Source organism: Oncorhynchus gorbuscha, linkage group LG20 (assembly GCF_021184085.1).
Source record: "Oncorhynchus gorbuscha isolate QuinsamMale2020 ecotype Even-year linkage group LG20, OgorEven_v1.0, whole genome shotgun sequence".
Classification (NCBI taxonomy): domain Eukaryota; kingdom Metazoa; phylum Chordata; class Actinopteri; order Salmoniformes; family Salmonidae; genus Oncorhynchus; species Oncorhynchus gorbuscha.
The window spans coordinates 25,833,068-25,853,730 of NC_060192.1; the positions used below are offsets into that span (position 1 = coordinate 25,833,068).

The 20,663-nt window shown below is 46.4% G+C and overlaps 1 protein-coding gene across 1 annotated transcript in view; it reads left to right on the top strand.

The window, feature by feature from the left end:
- Positions 1-6,996, top strand: part of LOC124007529 (leucine-rich repeat transmembrane protein FLRT1-like) — a 39,013-nt gene extending 32,017 nt beyond the window's left edge. Inside the window, exon 2 of the mRNA XM_046318172.1 lies at positions 941-6,996. Within this exon, the coding sequence (XP_046174128.1) occupies positions 1,043-3,136 (2,094 nt within the window). The 5' untranslated portion in view covers positions 941-1,042 and the 3' untranslated portion in view covers positions 3,137-6,996. The remainder of the gene's footprint in view (positions 1-940) is intronic.
- Positions 6,997-20,663: the final 13,667 nt, after the last annotated feature.

A 20,663-nucleotide genomic window follows, 5' to 3' on the forward strand; every position in this document is an offset into this window, starting at 1 on the left:
TTTAAGATCTATCTATGTGCCATTCTTTATTAATCCACCCAATCACAACTCCATATGTTCCTCTAATCCCTCCCACTCTCTCCACCACATCGATCTCACTCTCTTTCTATCTTGCCTTTGAAGGAACTGACCCAAATACTCCCCTCTGTTTGACGGACTTCTTTGCACAGCTGCTCAGACTAAAAAAACACACTCAATCCCTCACTCTACTCTGCCACACACACACACATATAGTACACTCACAGCATATATGCACACATACATACAATATGTTCATGCATATACACACATATGCACATGTGCACACTCATAGCTTAGTTTATCAATATTCCGTAGTGAATGCAGAAAGAGTGGGATGTACTGTATACCCAATCTGCTTAGTATTTGGGAGAATTCAAATAAATACTCTATTACACTGTTTTAGGGCCAGGAGATTTCACCAAACTTGTGGTCAGACAAGAAATATTAGGCCCTAGTTTTTGGATTCTTTCAGTGGACAGACCATATGGTCTGGAAAAAACTGTATTTTTGGAATAGTAATTTCCCTCTAGGAACACTGTTTGACAAAAAAATGATTTGATATATTTAATTATGTTCAATATTTTCAAACAGGTTTGGCCACGGTTTATTTGACTGAAATTGATTTGAAGAAAAATCCTCTCCTTTCCTCAAACTCCTGCTGGAAGCAGATTACTGCCACTTCAACATGACAAGGGGATTGAAGTCGAGATATAGACCCTTAGAGGGATTAGTATGCTGTAGCGGTTCAATTTCCATGTGACCATGTATAATTTGTGTGATATGGTTTAGGCATAATGAAATAAGGGTACATTGTCAAGCTTGTTGTATTCTGGCATTTCAGTGATTTGGGAATTTCAATTAAACCTTAGTGATCTGGTTACTTGAGCGAATTGTTAACTAAAACCTGTATCCTTTTCAGTCTATCTAGGGCTGAAGGAGCCGGCCTGGTTTGAGCTTATCCTTAGGATTCAAGGATCCAGGAAGTTGAGATCGAGAGGAAGGGACGTTCGTCATCAGCACCATGGCGTCTGAGGGAGTGGTCGAGCTGCGTGATTGGCTGTTCCTGCTCATGCTCTGCCTGACTCTGTTGGCCGAGGTGCTGGAGATTGCTGCAGCCACAGGGTACGACGAGGAGGGAGACCCAGTGTGCCCCTCTGTCTGCCGATGTGACGAGGACTTCATCTACTGCAACGACCGTGGCCTGAGCTCGATCCCCCCTCTGCCCCCCTCTGCCACTGTACTCTACCTTCAGAACAACCACATAGACAACGCCGGGCTCCCCACCTCCCTAGAGCGTCAACTCACCATCCGAGTGGTCTACTTGTATGATAACGAGCTGGATGACTTCCCCATGCACCTGCCCCCTTCCCTCCGGGAGCTGCACCTGCAGGACAACAACATCCGTACGCTTCCCCGCGCCACCCTGGCCCGCATGCCTCTACTGGAGAAGCTGCACCTGGACGACAACTCTGTCTCCACCGTCAGCATCGAGGACCAGGCCTTCGTTGACAACCCACGGCTGCGCCTGCTTTTCTTGTCACGTAACCACCTGTCCAGCATCCCCTCTGGGCTCCCGGCCTCTCTGGAGGAACTGAGGCTGGACGACAACCGCATCTCCACCATCCCCACCCACGCCTTCCGTGGCCTCTCCTCCCTGCGACGCCTCGTTCTGGACGGGAACCTGCTTGCCAACCAGCGCATCGCAGACGACACCTTCTCCCGCCTCTCCAACCTGACAGAGCTTTCATTGGTGCGTAACTCCCTCCTGACCCCGCCACTCAACCTGCCCAGTACCCACCTGCAGCGTCTCTCTCTGCAGGACAACGCTCTTATCCACATTCCCCGTGGCTCCCTGGATGGCATGAGGAGGCTCCAAAGACTGGACCTGTCTGGCAACAACCTGACCACCCTGCCTCGGGGCCTGTTCAAAGACCTGGACAACCTGGGACAACTGCTGGTGCGGGGGAATCCCTGGCACTGTGGCTGTAACCTGCGCTGGTTACATGACTGGCTTCATGTTAGGGGTAACTCCATCACGGTGAGGGGCCTCACCTGCCAGGGGCCTGACAAGGTTCGAGACATGGCCCTTAAGGACCTGACCAGTCAGATGGAGGAGTGTGAAGTCCCAGGCATAGTGGCTGTCGGGGCTGGGGTCGGGGCCACAGGAAGTGAGACCAGAGACAGGGGGGGTGGAGCAGAAGTAGGAGGGGTTGCTGCTAGCTCCACCACCCTCGCCCCTCCACAGGGTTCCCTCTTCACCCTGCGCTCCAAGCGGCCCGGCCTGGGGCTACCAGACTCAGGTCTAGACTACACACTGGGCAGCAGTGGAGTAGGTAAGAGCCTGGCCCTGAATGTCAAGCCCTTGGCCCCTGACAGCATCCGTGTCACTTGGAGCGTGGCCCAGCCCACCTCCTCCTTCAGACTCAGTTGGCTGCGGCTGGGAACCAGCGCTGCCATGGGCTCCATCACAGAGACCCTGGTGAGAGGAGACCGTAGAGAGTACCTGCTCACTTCCCTGCACCCCCACTCCAGCTACATCATCTGCATGGTGCCCCTGGCGGCCAGCTCCGGGGGTAAAGGAGTCATGGCAGGTGGAAACACTGACTCAGATGAAGCTCCAGTGTGCGCTAAAGCTGAGACGTCAGACCCCAGTCAGCCAGATGTGGGCCAGGAGGACAACCAGGACCCTGAACACATGGCTACTCTACCTCTGGCTGGGATCATTGGAGGAGCTACGGCCATCGTCTCTCTGGCGCTCATAGTTGCTGTCTTTTGCTGGTACAGGCAACGGGCGGGACGCCTGTCTTCTCGTGATCAATACAGCCGTGGCAGCTCCAGAAAGAGCAAGCACTACGATGACTACATTGAGTCAGGCACAAAGAAAGACACCACCATCCTGGAGATCCGAGGCCCAGGGTTCCAGATGACACCCATGGTTACCCACCAGCCGCTGCAACCCATGCCCCTCCGGGAGGATTACATCATCCACACTATATTCCCCTCCAATGGCACCGGCCTCTACAAAGGTGCCCACCAAGTGTCCAATGCAGGGTATGGCACCAACCGTGGCTATAGAGAAGGAGGGATCCCAGATATAGACTACTGTTACACGTGATAGTCCTGGCCAGTTCCACACTGTTCTAGGTGTACTGTATAGATGCACAGTTTTTTTTGTCCGCATGGGTTCTTCTGAAGCACCCCCTTTTGTGCCTTCCTCTTCTAGTCTCCCATTCCAGCTAAGCCTGCTGTTTACTGCACTGACACTATTTGATGAATTGGTTGGGATGCCTGCAGGAAACCGCTCCTGGTACACAGCACAGCAGGGACTAACGAACGTCCCATTACAGGTGTTGATACGGACTGCTTCTTCACACCGTCAGTAACAGTCAGTGTACTTGTTCATCACTGCTCCCTCTCTCAGTGAGACATAGTCAAATAATGTGCTGTGTTGAAACGGCAAGATATTTTCACATACAGTACAGTTCCATTTCAGGGCATATGTATGGGAACGTCACACTAACAAAGCTGTTAAAAAGGTTAAAAAGTCCAGAAAGGGTCAGAGAGACAGACTGATATGCATCCCTTGCCCACTGGCCATATTTTGCCCTCTTGGCTCATCCGTGTAAATGCCTCAACTATCCTGATGTGGCCATTTTGTCCTATCAGTTACCTGAAGACAGGGCTCTTTAAAGCTGTGAATGGTTCTTTTTCAAACGGCCCACATAACCGCTTGTCTTAAAGCAGACTAGTTGTAGTCTGATCCAGTAGTTCCACAGGGTGAGGGTCTTGTCGGGGCCCAGGGGTGGCTGTCCCTGAAGATATCCTTGATGACTCTGGCTAAATTCTAGAACGGAACAATGCATTGAATTCAATGCAGCCCAGGCTTGTAGATACTTAACTTTGATAGACATCCACTAATCAAAGCTGGTGCTTTGACCAGTCCCTCATTTGCTACCCTTATTTATTGGTTTTGTTTTCAGTGCGTTTTTTTGGAGCTGGGCCTTGACATTTTTGATGGGGAAATTACTCTAATTTCACCCTTGATGGGGATGATGGATTTGTTGTAGGTCATTTTTGAGCAAGAAGAAGATTTAAAAAATACATAAAAAACTCTGAAGATTAGAATTCTCTTGACTGCACCAGCGTGAATGTTTATGTTATGTACACCTCTTCAATGAAAACTATCTGAAGCAAAAGAGACATTATCAGTTTACAAGACTTGGTTAATAATAGACTACCCTGCCAAGACTGTCAAATCACTACTTTGAGACTTAAGAGTCAACCCTCCATTTCTCCCTCTGTGTAGTTATCAAGTTACCTTGGAAGGTGGTGGTGTTCTGGTGAGAAGGGGGGCCTCTGCTTGGTACTAGATGGCTTTGTAGTTGTTCACTAGTGGGCCGATTCCCAACAGGACAGAGGACTTCTGTGGAGCATCCTGTGGACAGACACAGCGGTCTTGTAAGTGTGAACCAGACAATTAGTATGTAAACAGCTAGAGGATATCAGGTAGATTATCAAACCGTAACACTGTGGACCTGCACTGTGGGAGGGAGTGAGTAGGTCGAGGATCCGAAGAGGTGGGGTGAAGCGACAATGGGGTGAGTTCTATTTTCCTTTGTGTGGGCACTGATGATAATCCTCTGCTCAGCTGGGTTGGGCTCAATTCGAAGTGAAGGCAGTCAATTCAGGAAGTGTTTGAATTTAAACTCTTGAAATAAATAGCTTTTCAGTTTTTTGAGAAGTCATTGAAAATAAATGCCCTTATTTAGATTATTTGATTGTAATTTTAGTTTACTTCTTGAATTGACTGCCTTCATTTCGAATTGAGCCCAACCCTGCTACTCAGTCCACTTCCCCTACACCCAGCAGCACTACAAATGTAAATGAATCAGCACTTACAGCTACATAACAGGCAGTGAATGAGGGGATAATGACAGACAGGGAGACCTAGAGAGACACAGAGGAAAAGAGAGCGACAGAAGACAACACAGAAATGATGGCTCTAGAACGACGGAGTTAACCCGGGCATAAACCTGTTTGTCATAGCCTGCTACTCCCCATTGCTTTAATATTCTCCATTGCTTGTTTATCACTTTGCTGTTTCCATGGTGGAAACAAATCGTGATTCCTTGGCTGTTTTGTCTGTTAGGATTTCCTAGTAGGTTGACTGTCAAACAATATGTCAAAGGAGCATTCATTATATTTGATTTTGAAATACAACATGTGAAACTGGAACAAATGATGCTGTTGGTGGCAGGTTTTTATTTTAGACATTTTTGATAAACATCATTTTTACATTTTTTATTTTATTCATCTTATGCTGTTACCATGACATCCACTAATTTCCACTTTGAGATACCATCCACACCTGTCTCTACAGGAAAAACTAAATACTGAGCCTTTTAAAAGTGTAGGTGTCCCTATTGAGTGTACACCTTTAGAAATCAATTCTCAGAGAGTGGTAATAGTACAGTATAATCTATCACATTTCACAGCAACAATGTCGCCATTTCACCATATGTAAGAGCACAAATAACTGTTGAAATATATATATTTTATTTTTTTAAGTAACCACACATAGGGGTAATAGTGAGAGGAAGAATCATATCACAGGTAACCAGCTTACATACAGAAACCAGGCCTGCATGTTTTACTGTAACTCCCTCTCTCTCCTATAAAACATAGTGTATTTATTTGGTATGCAGCTATTACGGCAGGTAGCATAGTGCTTAGAGGGTTGCACCAGTTACCGCGAGGTCGCTGGTTCAAATGAGCCATCAAGGTGAAAAATGAGCAAGGCACTTAACCATAATTTGCTTTACTATGGCTGACCCTGTAAAACACCAAATTTCACTGCACCTATGTGATAATATATATATATTTTGTTTCTAGTTGAGCTTGCATGCCTAGATATGTATGTTTGAGAGAAAGGGAGGAGAGAGAGAGAGAGAGAGAGAGAGAGAGAGAGAGAGAGAGAGAGAGAGAGAGAGAGAGAGAGAGAGAGAGAGAGAGTACCATAGTAAGTATGCAGCTTGTGTGCATCACAGTCATCGCAGGGAGCACTTACGGTAATTTTGTTTCATTTTTTTAGACCATCTGCCGATTTTACTTCTCTGTCGACTCGACCAGCAGTTGGTGTTTGTTTGTGTGTCAGATTGTGTGGCTCCTGCCGACTCAGACCAGCAGTTGTTCCACCTGCAGCCCATTAACACAGATGTCTTCCCTTTCCTGCTGCGACTGCCCTGGCTCCACCGAAAGGCCCTGTTTGCATAGTCTGTGTTTCTAAAAAAAAAATAAAACACTCCTCTCTGTGCTCAGATCGATGCTAGCTGCACAATAACAGAGAGTGAAAACAGGGTCAGCTGGGGATCCGTCACCCAGCACACTTTCTAAAGCTTTCTGGGTGAAATGGTGCTCATCATTATTATCATTATCATCAATTATTGCACATTCCCATCCACATTCAGTGCGCCCTCTTCATGCCCCTTCTCTTAGTAGAGTGCCCATCACCCAACCCACACAAGAGTTGGAAGCCTTTGGTATGCTGAGTGGATCCAGGTTTCAGGCGCCAACTTGTGCCACTTTCACATCATGTCGGAAACTTGGGAACTCTTGAGATTTCCGACTTACTTATTCATTGTAGAAAGATGATACAGAATCAACCAACAGGAAGTTCTACGCAAATAACTTACGTTAATTTTAACTCTAAGGTCCTGAGTTTCCAACATGACATGAACACGGCATAACACACGAAATTCAAGGCAATGGTCTGTGGTTTTATGCTTTAAAAATCATTTTAATGTTATTTTTTTTGTCTACCCCTCCATATTGTTCCTGTGTTTTTTGTAATTTGCTGCTGTTGAAACATCGCTCTCTCTTCCTTTGTTGGACTCTGTGTTATACTGAGAAAAAATGAACTATTTTGTATAAAAGATGTCTCTTTTCAATGTGATTAAAGGGGAAATGTGCAAAGCCTTGTGGAGTCCATTTATTTGTGTGTGTGTGGAGTCCATGTATTTGTTTGAGTGAGTGTGTGTGTTACTGTGTGTGTTTCAGTCTGTCTGTCTAGCATTAGTGTGTTTGTGTCTGTTTGAGTGTACCTGTTCCTCGTTAAAGTTGTGTCCTAGCACACAGGGGTCTAAACCCAAGCCAAGTAGCTTGTTGGCTGTGGTACAGATGTATTGATTTCCACTGCTTTGGCCCCCTCATATCCCACAGGCAAATACACACACACACACACACAGTGTCGGAGAAACCGACACTGTCCTCAGCAGCAATCTAGTTTGGAATATGCTCAGGACGCACACACACACACACACACACACACACACACACACACACACACACACACACACACACACACACACACACACACACACACACACACACACACACACACACACACACACACACACACACACACACACACACACACACACACACACACACACACATCTACACAGCTGATAAACCTACAATGATTACCATTGCACTCATTGTCTTCTCTCGCTGTTCTTTATTTCCTCCCCTGTTCAAAAACAAGCAGCTCCGAGAACAGATGGGCCAGCATTAACCTGCTCTCACATTCATACTGGCCTGTTCATGAGCGCCTTTAAACTATGTCCATGGCTGCTGGATGCACTAATACTGAAGAGACATTATCACAGCAGTGCTGGCTGACTATGAGTAACACGGGAATTAGTCTACTGGGACAATAAGCAGCTAAGAACAGTAGGAACCTTCCGATGAACTCATTTAGTTGGGAAATGTTTTAAGGCAGCTGTTTCTTTCCTCTAGTTGTCTGCCTAGCTGGTCTGAAAGAGGAAGGAACCATTTTGGATTTGATAGTCTGAGGCAGAGGTGTACACATTAGCGGTATGCATTACTGTGGTTTTAGTCCATTGAACAATCCTGACTGCAAAAGGAAACAAGTTGGGCAAATAGAGAGAGGCATGCAGGCCCAAGGGAACAGTCATTTGTACAGGAGTTACGTTGTGTCCCCCATCCACCCCTCCTCTAGAGGACAGCCTAAGTGCTCCAGGCCTCATGTCTTTTATAGGATTTCCAGGGCACCATATTAAATAGAAGCATGTCAAAAGGATGGAGGGGTGGGGGGGGGGGAGTGAGACAGCCAATGTCACTGTATTTCCTATCTTTATTGGGAGTGACACAAACAGCCCTCCCCTCCACCTCCTCCCCTCTTCTGTATGGATTAGCTGAGAGTAGGGGGAGGTCAGTAGGCATGCGTCTCACTTCTTTCCCTCTGTCTCACACACTCCATTTGTCTCTGTCTCTTTCTATACCCAACCACCCCATCCACTGCCTCTGCTTCATCCATCCATCCGTGATTCCCCTCCTCTTTCCCTCTCGCTCTGTGTGGAATTTCTCTTTGTCTGTCTGTGTGTGTGTCCTTCATTTGACATACATGAATCAATCAGTCAATCCAATTTTATTCCGAGCAAAGCCCAGCGGACCTGCCTTCAAGCCATTGCTCTGGAAAAGTAACGGAATCCAGTGTCTAATTACGTTCCAAATCATATTGCGATTGTGATCGTGGATTGAATTAAGATATACAATTTTGCTTGATTCTTAGATACAGGGCAAACGATTTGTTGTAAAGAAGTCAAATGAGGAGAAATTAAGTGCAGGTACAAGTTCGAAAACTGCATCAAATGCAATTGTAATAATAAGTGTGTAATCAGCTGTGTTGGTGTCTAAGGCGGGTTGAGGGTCACCCGACCTAAGCAAGCAGTCTGCATGGGGACTGACTCACTGGGAAGGGACGGCTGTGGCCTGCTCTGACTGCACGCTGGTTTAGACAGTGTCACGCCCTGACTGTAGAGATCCTTTTATTCTCTATGTTTGTTTGGTCAGGGTGTGACTCGGGTGGGAAAGTCTATGCTTTCTGGTTCTTTGTTTTTGGCCGGGTATGATTCTCAATCAGGGACAACTGTCTATCGTTGTCTCTGATTGGGAATCATACTTAGGCAGCCTTTCTTACTTTTCTTATTTGTGGGTTGTTGTCTTTGTTAGTGGCATTTATAGCCTTACAGAGCTTCACGTTCGTTTAGTTGTTTATTGTTTTGTTGGCGACATTTAAAATAAAATAATTTACGCTTACCACGCTGCACCTTGGTCCGTTCATTTCCTTGACAACGATCGTGACAGACAGCTCATTGTTACTGCCTAAGCACATCTAATTCAATTATATTTGTCACGTGCCGAAAACAATGGGTGTAGACTTGTGAAATGTTTGCTTATGAGCCCTTCCCGAAATAATCATATAAATAAAAATAGTAACACAAGAGGAATAAAATACATGGAGCTATATACAGGGAGTACCAGTACCAGATCAATGTGGAGCTACATACAGGGAGTACCAGTACCAGATCAATGTGGAGCTATATACAGGGAGTACCAGTACCAGATCAATGTGGAGCTACATACAGGGAGTACCAGTACCAGATCAATGTGGAGCTATATACAGGGAGTACCAGTACCAGATCAATGTGGAGCTACATACAGGGAGTACCAGTACCAGATCAATGTGGAGCTATATACAGGGAGTACCAGTACCAGATCAATGTGAAGCTATATACAGGGAGTACCAGTACCAGATCAATGTGAAGCTATATACAGGGAGTACCAGTACCAGATCAATGTGGAGCTATATATAGGGAGTACCAGTACCAGATCAATGTGGAGCTATATACAGGGAGTACCAGTACCAGATCAATGTGGAGCTATATACAGGGAGTACCAGTACCAGATCAATGTGGAGCTATATACAGGGAGTACCAGTACCAGATCAATGTGGAGCTATATACAGGGAGTACCAGTACCAGATCAATGTGGAGCTATATATAGGAAGTACCAGTACCAGATCAATGTGGAGCTATATACAGGGAGTACCAGTACCAGATCAATGTGGAGCTATATACAGGGAGTACCAGTACCAGATCAATGTGGAGCTATATACAGGGAGTACCAGTACCAGATCAATGTGAAGCTATATACAGGGAGTACCAGTACCAGATCAATGTGGAGCTATATATAGGAAGTACCAGTACCAGATCAATGTGGAGCTATATACAGGGAGTACCAGTACCAGATCAATGTGGAGCTATATACAGGAGTACCAGTACCAGATCAATGTGGAGCTATATACAGGGAGTACCAGTACCAGATCAATGTGAAGCTATATACAGGAGTACCAGTACCAGATCAATGTGGAGCTATATACAGGGAGTACCAGTACCTGATCAATGTGGAGCTATATACAGGGAGTACCAGTACCAGTACCAGATCAATGTGGAGCTATATACAGGGAGTACCAGTACCAGTACAATATCAATGTGGAGCTATATACAGGGAGTACCAGTACCAGTACCAGATCAATGTGGAGCTATATACAGGGAGTACCAGTACCAGATCAATGTGGAGCTATATACAGGGAGTACCAGTACCAGATCAATGTGGAGCTATATACAGGGAGTACCAGTACCAGATCAATGTGGAGCTATATACAGGGAGTACCAGTACCAGTACCAGATCGATGTGGAACTATATACAGGGAGTACCAGTACCAGTACCAGATCAATGTGGAGCTATATACAGGGAGTACCAGTACCAGATCAATGTGGAGCTATATACAGGGAGTACCAGTACCAGTACCAGATCAATGTGGAGCTATATACAGGGAGTACCAGTACCAGATCAATGTGGAGCTATATATAGGAAGTACCAGTACCAGATCAATGTGGAGCTATATACAGGGAGTACCAGTACCAGATCAATGTGGAGCTATATACAGGGAGTACCAGTACCAGATCAATGTGGAGCTATATACAGGGAGTACCAGTACCAGATCAATGTGAAGCTATATACAGGGAGTACCAGTACCAGATCAATGTGGAGCTATATACAGGGAGTACCAGTACCTGATCAATGTGGAGCTATATACAGGGAGTACCAGTACCAGTACCAGATCAATGTGGAGCTATATACAGGGAGTACCAGTACCAGTACAATATCAATGTGGAGCTATATACAGGGAGTACCAGTACCAGTACCAGATCAATGTGGAGCTATATACAGGGAGTACCAGTACCAGATCAATGTGGAGCTATATACAGGGAGTACCAGTACCAGATCAATGTGGAGCTATATACAGGGAGTACCAGTACCAGATCAATGTGGAGCTATATACAGGGAGTACCAGTACCAGTACCAGATCGATGTGGAACTATATACAGGGAGTACCAGTACCAGTACCAGATCAATGTGGAGCTATATACAGGGAGTACCAGTACCAGATCAATGTGGAGCTATATACAGGGAGTACCAGTACCAGTACCAGATCAATGTGGAGCTATATACAGGGAGTACCAGTACCAGATCAATGTGGAGCTATATACAGGGAGTACCAGTACCAGTGTAACAGTATAATTTTAAACCGTCCCCTCGCCCATTCCCCGGCGCGAACCAGTACCTTCTGCACACATCAACAACAGTCACCCACGAAGCATCGTTACCCAGAGCAAGGGGAAACACTACTTCAAGGTCTCAGAGCAAGTGACGTAACCGATTGAAACGCTATTTAGCGCACACCGCTAACTAAGCTAGCCGTTTCACATCCGTTACACTCACATTTAACATACATTTACATTTAAGTCATTTAGCAGACGCTCTTATCCAGAGCGACTTACAAATTGGTGCATTCACCTTATGACATCCAGTGGAACAGCCACTTTACAATAGTGCATCTAAATCTTTTAAGGGGGGTAGAAGGAATACTTTATCCTATCCTAGGTATTCCTTAAAGAGGTGGGGTTTCAGGTGTCTCCGGAAGGTGGTGATTGACTCCGCTGTCCTGGCGTCGTGAGGGAGTTTGTTCCACCATTGGGGGGCCAGAGCAGCGAACAGTTTTGACTGGGCTGAGCGGGAACTGTACTTCCTCAGTGGTAGGGAGGCGAGCAGGCCAGAGGTGGATGAACGCAGTGCCCTTGTTTGGGTGTAGGGCCTGATCAGAGCCTGGAGGTACTGAGGTGCCGTTCCCCTCACAGCTCCGTAGGCAAGCACCATGGTCTTGTAGCGGATGCGAGCTTCAACTGGAAGCCAGTGGAGAGAGCGGAGGAGCGGGGTGACGTGAGAGAACTTGGGAAGGTTGAACACCAGACGGGCTGCGGCGTTCTGGATGAGTTGTAGGGGTTTAATGGCACAGGCAGGGAGCCCAGCCAACAGCGAGTTGCAGTAATCCAGACGGGAGATGACAAGTGCCTGGATTAGGACCTGCCCCGCTTCCTGTGTGAGGCAGGGTCGTACTCTGCGGATGTTGTAGAGCATGAACCTACAGGAACGGGCCACCGCCTTGATGTTAGTTGAGAACGACAGGGTGTTGTCCAGGATTACATTTACATTTACATTTAAGTCATTTAGCAGACGCTCTTATCCAGAGCGACTTACAAATTGGTGCATTCACCTTATGACATCCAGTGGAACAGCCACTTTACAATAGTGCATCTAAATCTTTTAAGGGGGGAGTAGAAGGAATACTTTATCCTATCCTAGGTATTCCTTAAAGAGGTGGGGTTTCAGGTGTCTCCGGAAGGTGGTGATTGACTCCGCTGTCCTGGCGTCGTGAGGGAGTTTGTTCCACCATTGGGGGGCCAGAGCAGCGAACAGTTTTGACTGGGCTGAGCGGGAACTGTACTTCCTCAGTGGTAGGGAGGCGAGCAGGCCAGAGGATCACGCCAAGGTTCTTAGCGCTCTGGGAGGAGGACACAATGGACACAATGGAGTTGTCAACCGTGATGGCGAGATCATGGAATGGGCAGTCCTTCCCCGGGAGGAAGAGCAGCTCCGTCTTGCCGAGGTTCAGCTTGAGGTGGTGATCCGTCATCCACACTGATATGTCTGCCAGACATGCAGAGATGCGATTTGCCACCTGGTCATCAGAAGGGGGAAAGGAGAAGATTAATTGTGTGTCGTCTGCATAGCAATGATAGGAGAGACCATGTGAGTTTATGACAGAGCCAAGTGACTTGGTGTATAGCGAGAATAGGAGAGGGCCTAGAACAGAGCCCTGGGGGACACCAGTGGTGAGAGCGCATGGTGAGGAGACAGATTCTCGCCACGCCACCTGGTAGGAGCGACCTGTCAGGTAGGACGCAATCCAAGCGTGGGCCGCGCCGGAGATGCCCAACTCGGAGAGGGTGGAGAGGAGGATCTGATGGTTCACAGTATCGAAGGCAGCCGATAGGTCTAGAAGGATGAGAGCAGAGGAGAGAGAGTTAGCTTTAGCAGTGCGGAGCGCCTCCGTGATACAGAGAAGAGCAGTCTCAGTTGAATGACTAGTCTTGAAACCTGACTGATTTGGATCAAGAAGGTCATTCTGAGAGAGATAGCGGGAGAGCTGGCCAAGGACGGCACGTTCAAGAGTTTTGGAAAGAAAAGAAAGAAGGGATCCTGGTCTGTAGTTGTTGACATCGGAGGGATCGAGTGTAGGTTTTTTCAGAAGGGGTGCAACTCTCGCTCTCTTGAAGACGGAAGGGACGTAGCCAGCGGTCAGGGATGAGTTGATGAGCGAGGTGAGGTAAGGGAGAAGGACTCCGGAAATGGTCTGGAGAAGAGAGGAGGGGATAGGGTCAAGCGGGCAGGTTGTTGGGCGGCCGGTTGTCACAAGACGCGAGATTTCATCTGGAGAGAGAGGGGAGAAAGAGGTCAGAGCACAGGGTAGGGCAGTGTGAGCAGAACCAGCGGTGTCGTTTGACTTAGCAAACGAGGATCGGATGTCGTCGACCTTCTTTTCAAAATGGTTGACGAAGTCATCTGCAGAGAGGGAGGGGGGGGGGAGGAGGATTCGGGAGGGAGGGAGGAGAAGGTGGCAAAGAGCTTCCTAGGGTTAGAGGCAGATGCTTGGAATTTAGAGTGGTAGAAAGTGGCTTTAGCAGCAGAGACAGAGGAGGAAAATGTAGAGAGGAGGGAGTGAAAGGATGCCAGGTCCCCCTTTTGACCTTCCTCCTTTTTCCGCAGCAACCAGTAATCCGGGTCACGGCACCAATGTAACAGTATAATTTGAAACCGTCCCCTCGCCCATACCCGGGCGCGAACCAGGGACCTTCTGCACACATCAACAACAGTCACCCACGAAGCATCGTTACCCATCGCTCCACAAAAGCCGAGGCCCTTGCAGAGCAAGGGGAAACACTACTTCAAGGTCTCAGAGCAAGTGACGTCAGATCAATGTGGAGCTATATACAGGGAGTACCAGTACCAGTACCAGATCAATGTGGAACTATATACAGGGAGTACCAGTACCAGTACCAGATCAATGTGGAGCTATATACAGGGAGTATCAGTACCAGTACCAGTTCAATGTGGAGCTATATACAGGGAGTACCAGTACCAGGTCAATGTGGAGCTATATACAGGGAGTACCAGTACCAGATCAATGTGGAGCTATATACAGGGAGTACCAGTACCAGATCAATGTGGAGCTATATACAGGGAGTACCAGTACCAGAACAATGTGGAGCTATATACAGGGAGTACCAGTACCAGATCAATGTGGAGCTATATACAGAGAGTACCAGTGTAACAGTATAACTTTAGACCTTCCCCTCGCGAACCAGGGACCCTCTGCACACATCAACAACAGTCACCCAGAAAGCATCGTTACCCATCGCTCCACAAAAGCCGCGGCCCTTGCAGAGCAAGGGGAACCACTACTTCAAGGTCTCAGAGCAAGTGACGTCACCGATTGAAATGCTATTTAGCGCGCACCACCGCTAACTAGCTAGCCGTTTCACATCCGTTACACTAGTACCAGATCAATGTGGAGCTATATAGAGGGAGTACCAGTACCATGTCAATGTGGAGCTATATACAGGGAGTACCAGATCAATGTGGAGCTATATACAGGGAGTACCAGATCAATGTGGAGCTATATACAGGGAGTACCAGTACAAGATCAATGTGCAGGGGTACGGGGGATTTGAGATAGACATGAACAAGGCAGGTTAAAGTGACTAGGTATCAGGATATGCACTGAGTGTACAAAACATTAGGAACACGATCCTAATATTGAGTTGCACCCCCTTTTGCCCTCAGAACAACCTCAATTCGTCGGGATCATGGACTCTATAAGGTGCCTAAAGTGTTGCATAGGGATGCTGGCCCATGTCGACTCCAATGCTTCCCACAGTTTTGTCTTGCCCATTCACCCTCTGAATGGCACACATACACAATCAACTAGCTCTCACATCTTTGCATCAGAATTAAACATTCATCCATGATTTTCAAAACATCAAATTTAGAAGTTGTTGCAAACATAACAGTTCAAGTTGTTTAAGGTTAAGTTTAGGCATTAACTCCTAATTTTGAAGGTTAGGGTTAAGTTCTGGCATTAACTCAGAAATCTTAAGGTTAGGCATTAACTCAAAATGGTTAAGGTAAGGGTTAAGGTTTAGGATAGAAAATCTAAAACAAGTTGTTGATGCTTCTGATTCCAAAGGTTGCTAGTTGAAATCCAACGATAGAAAGTCATTTTGGAGATTTTAGTTTTAAGCCTATCCCAAACCTTAACTCTTACCTTAACCATTCATAACCCTATCCCAAACCTTAACTCTTACCTTAACCATTCATAACCCTATCCCAAACCTTAACTCTTACCTTAATCATTGGAATCAGAGGCAAATGCTTACGCCCATACACAATGCCGTAGCAAATCCAGAACCGCTTAAGGCAACGGAGCTCACTGATGCCCCTAGTGGCTCGTTTCCATGCCATCTCCCGACGTCGTCAGACATGGATGGATGTTGAATACGGACTTGTATCATGGGTGATCTGGCTGTACACAATCCTGCATCTACACTGATTGAAGTGGATTGAGCAAGTGACATCAATAAGGGATCTTAGCTTTTAACCAGATTCACCTGGTCAGTCTATGTCGTGGAAATGTTTTGTACACTCATTGGATAATAAGAGTAAAATAAAAACAGAGTAGCAGCATATGATGAGTGTAATGGTGTGTGTGTATTTGTGTGTGCGTGTGTATGTATATTTGTGTTGTGTCCGTATGCGTGTGTGTTATGTGTGTGTGTGTATGTAGTGTATGTGAATGTGTGTGGGTTCGTGTGAGTGTCAGTGCAGTGTGTGTGAGTGAGTGAGTGTGTATATAGTGTGCATATATAATCTTGTGACTGTATATATAGTCAGTGCAAGGTATGGTCAGTGCAGATAGTCCAGGTAACTATTTAATTCACTATTTAGTTCTGATGTAGTTCTGATGGCTATTTAGTAGAAGCTGTCTCAGAGCCTGTTGGTCCGAGAGCCGATGCTTCGGTACCGTTTGCCGGACGGTATCAGTGTGAACAGTCTTTAGCTGGGGTGTCTGGAGCTGGGGTGTCTGACACTGCCTGATATAGAGGTCCTGGACAGCAGGGAGCTAGGCCCCGGTGATCTACTGGGCTTTCCACACCACCATCTGTAACACTTTGCGGTCGAAGACAGTGCATTTGCCATACCAAGTGGTGATGCAACCAGTCAAGATGCTCTCGATGGGGCAGCTGTATAACATTTTGAGGATCCGAGGGCCCATGCTAAATCTTTTACGCCTCTTGAGGGGGTAGTGGCGCTGTTATGCCCTTTTCATGACTGTGCAGGTATATGTGGACCTTGTTAAGTCCTTAGTGATGATCTCTGTCGATGTGGATCGGGGGGTGCTCTCCCCTCATTCTCCTGCAGTCCACGATCAGCTCCTTGGTCTCACTGGTGTTGAGGGAAAGGTTGTTGTAGTGGCTTACCACCATTGTGTCATCAGCAAACTTGATGATGGTGTGGGAGTCGTGCGGGGCCTCACAGTCGTGGGTGAACAGGGAGTACAGGTGGGGACTAAGCACACACACCCATGGGGCCCCCGTGTTGAGGGTCAGCATGCCGGGGGTGTTGTTGCCTACCCTCACCACCTGGAGCCTGCCCGTCAGGAAGTCCAGAGTCCAGTTGCAGAGGGAGGTGTTCATCTTGATGAGCTTGGGGGGGAATATGGTGTTGAATGCTGAGTTGTAGTCTATGAACAGCATTCTTACATACACACACACACACACACACACACACACACACACACACACACACACACACTTGCTGTACCTATTTCATGCTTTCTTGGGCCCATCTGGATGATCAACACCACACTGATTTAGTGCCAGCCCCTCTCTCCCCACTCCAGGAGCCCCATTCATTACAAAAGCCAATGCAATAATCCTCATGCTTTCCTTCATGGACAGGGCTGTCGGCTGATCGATACAGAAGGAATAAATCAATTGATGCCACTGCCACACAAACTGACTCTCCCCCTGCCCCTACCCACAACCTTCCCTGTTGTTGTTTCGCTCCACACCTCCTCAGCTCTCAGGCTGCCCTCTCGTCTGCGTCTTTGTCATTACAGTCGCCCCTTCTGCTCTGACAGCACCACTGCTTTCAATATCCTGTATTCACTATTCCCTCAGTGATTCACGTGTTTGCTTCATGTCATTACAGAGCATCACATCACATCAAATCCCATGTAATTTCACATATCACATTCTCTCCACCCATCCTTACCACTTCTTTGGGTGATGTTGCTCTCTTCTCTTTTGACACTGCCTCTCTAATTTGTCACCTCTTCTGCAGACAATCTAGCTGTGCAGTGAGCTGTGAAAGACTCTCTCTCGCTCCCTCGCTCACAAATGCATGCACACCAATATACACACACGCAAACACATACACGGATGTGTATATATAGACACTCGTTCTTATGCTGACACTCTCATACACACACCTGCTCTCCAATTTCATTATCTGTCACATAAAAGTTATGTAGGTTGATTCAGCAGCATTTGGGCCATAGGGTGATGGGACATAAGACATTTTTATGAATAGGCAGAGTCATGGTCATATATATATATATATATATATATTTTACAATATTTCTCTCAGGCAGAGCCAAACGTTCATTGCCCTTTTCATTATTTTTTTCTGCCAAGCTATTCAGTGTGTTTTCTAATGGGCTTGGAAATGGCACAAAACCCCATTTAGGATGGGATCATTTAGACCAGGGGAGTCAAACTCATTTCATGGAGGGCCGAGTGTCTGCTGGTTTTTGGCGTTTCCTTTCAATTTGTGTCCAATTAAGACCTACACAACCAGATGAGGGGAGTTCCTAACTAACCAATGACCTTAATTAATCAATCAAGTACAAGGGAGGAGCTAAAACACTGAGACATTCGGCCCTCTGAATGAGTTTGACAGGTGATTTAGACTATTGGCGTGTAGCAGCGGGAGAGAACCTTGTTCACGATTGCTGGTTTATGTCCGGCTCGCCCCAGCTTCCCACCCACCCACACACACATTCACACATACAGTATCTCTTACTAAGGTTATCATAAATTAACAACATTTTTTCAAATAAGAATCCAGGGGTTGGGTCGGCAACACCCAGCAGTGTACGCTGAGCGATGCTAAGCTCCTGCTGCCATCAGGCGACATACAGGGGTAACTGCAACTCAGCAAGGCACTGCAAAGGATTAATGACAACATAACAAAAGGATCCTACATCACATGTTCTTTAGAAAATCCACACTGTTGCTGCATTGAACTGTGATGGCAAGCAGATAGATGAATTAAGTAATGATTATATGATCATTTATGATGAATCATAAACTTCCCAAAAAATCCTACAAAACATCCAGTGAAATCGGAAATATCAGCATTACTTTAAATGTGTTCATCAACATGTTGTCCTGAAACTCAATGCTTTGTTGGGGATTAGGACTGATGTTTAAGCACTTTGTGACATCTGCTGATGTAAAAAGGGCTTTATTAATAAATGTGATTGATTGATTGATGTTTTTCTCCAGAGGAGTCTGATTCAAGTAGAATATGAATCTCCACTGGGATTCTCTGCCTCTAATCCTATTATGGGGGCTGAGTCACTGGCTTACTGGTGCTCTTCCATGCCGTTCCTAGGAGGGGTGTGTCACTTGAGTGGGTTGAGTCACTGACGTGATTTTCCTGTCTGGGTTGGCGCCCCCCTTGGGTTGTGCTGTGGCGGAGATCTTTGTGGGCTATACTTGGCCTTGTGGTGGTTGAAGTTGGTGATTGAAGATATCCATCTAGTGGGTTGAGGGCTGTGCTTTGGCAAAGTGGGTGGGGTTATATCCTGCCTGTTTGGCCCTGTCCGGGGGTATCATCGGATGAAGCCACAGTGTCTCCCGACCCCTCCTGTTTCAGCCTCCAGTATTTATGCTGCAGTAGTTAATGTGTCGGGGGGCTAGGGTCAGTCTGTTATATCTGGAGTATTTCTCCTGTCTTATCCGGTGTCGTGTGTGAATTTAAGTATGCTCTCTCTAATTCTTTCTTTCTTTCTGACTCCTTGCTGTCCCCAGTCCACCTGGCCGTGCTGTTGCTCCAGTTTCAACAGTTCTGCCTGCGGCTATGGAACCCTGACCTGTTCACCGGACGTGCTACGGTGCTGCGGTAGAGATACTCTGAATGTGATCGGCTACGAAAAGCCAACTGACATTTACTCCTGAGGTGCTGACCTGTTGCACCCTCGACCACTGTGATTATTATTATTTGACCCTGTTGGTGATCTATGAACATTTGAACATCCTGGCCATGTTCTGTTATAATCTCCACCTGGCACAGCCAGAAGAGGACTGGCCACCCCCCATAGCCTGGTTCTTCTCTAGGTTTCTTCCTAGGTTCTGGCCTTTCTATGGAGTTTCCTAGCCACCGTGCTTCTACACCTGCATTGCTTGCTGTTTGGGGTTTTAGGCTGGGTTTCTGTACAGCACTTTGAGATATCAGCTGATGTAAGAAGGGCTTTATAAATAAATGTGATTTGATATGGTAATGTTCCTTTGCTCAGGCGTCGCTGACGCATGCCAGATCTTACAACGTCTGGATAGGCATTTTAAGTTTCAGGTAACCACATCATATGTTATGGCAATCTGACAGTCGATGACACAGTCGATGACGTGGCACCCAACCATTGTTTGTTGCATGCAATATCTGAGCAAGGGGAACAAAACAAAAAGCTGCAGCTCAATCAGGCAGCTCTGGTGCTGCAGGGACGTCTCACAAGGACGGGTAATTACAATCATCATGGTGTGAGTATGGAAGGGGAATGAGATCACCTTAACCCTTACATTAAACATATGTGTAGGCTACTTGTTTGCCTATTATTATTAAATCCTTACCACTTGGTGTTCAAGCTCATTATACTGTGTGTTACTATGGATTCCATGTCTACTGTAAAGATGATATATCCACCCTTCAGAAATATTGAATATATTTTAATACTCTAACATCCCTTGTGGAAAGAAGTATAGCAGTATGATAATATTAATAGAGTTGATCATGTTATCGTGTAAGTATCCATTCGTATTAATGAATTAAAGAAAATAAATGTTATTTTTTACAACACGAATCTAAGATAGTTTATAGGTTACCACTATATTTATTAATGACTTCATTGCTATTCATTAATTTATTTAACGTTACAACAATAGGAAAGGAATAACATCACATATACAGTGCATTCAGGAAGTATTCAGACCCCTTGACTGTTCCACATTTTGTTACATTACAGCCTTATTCTA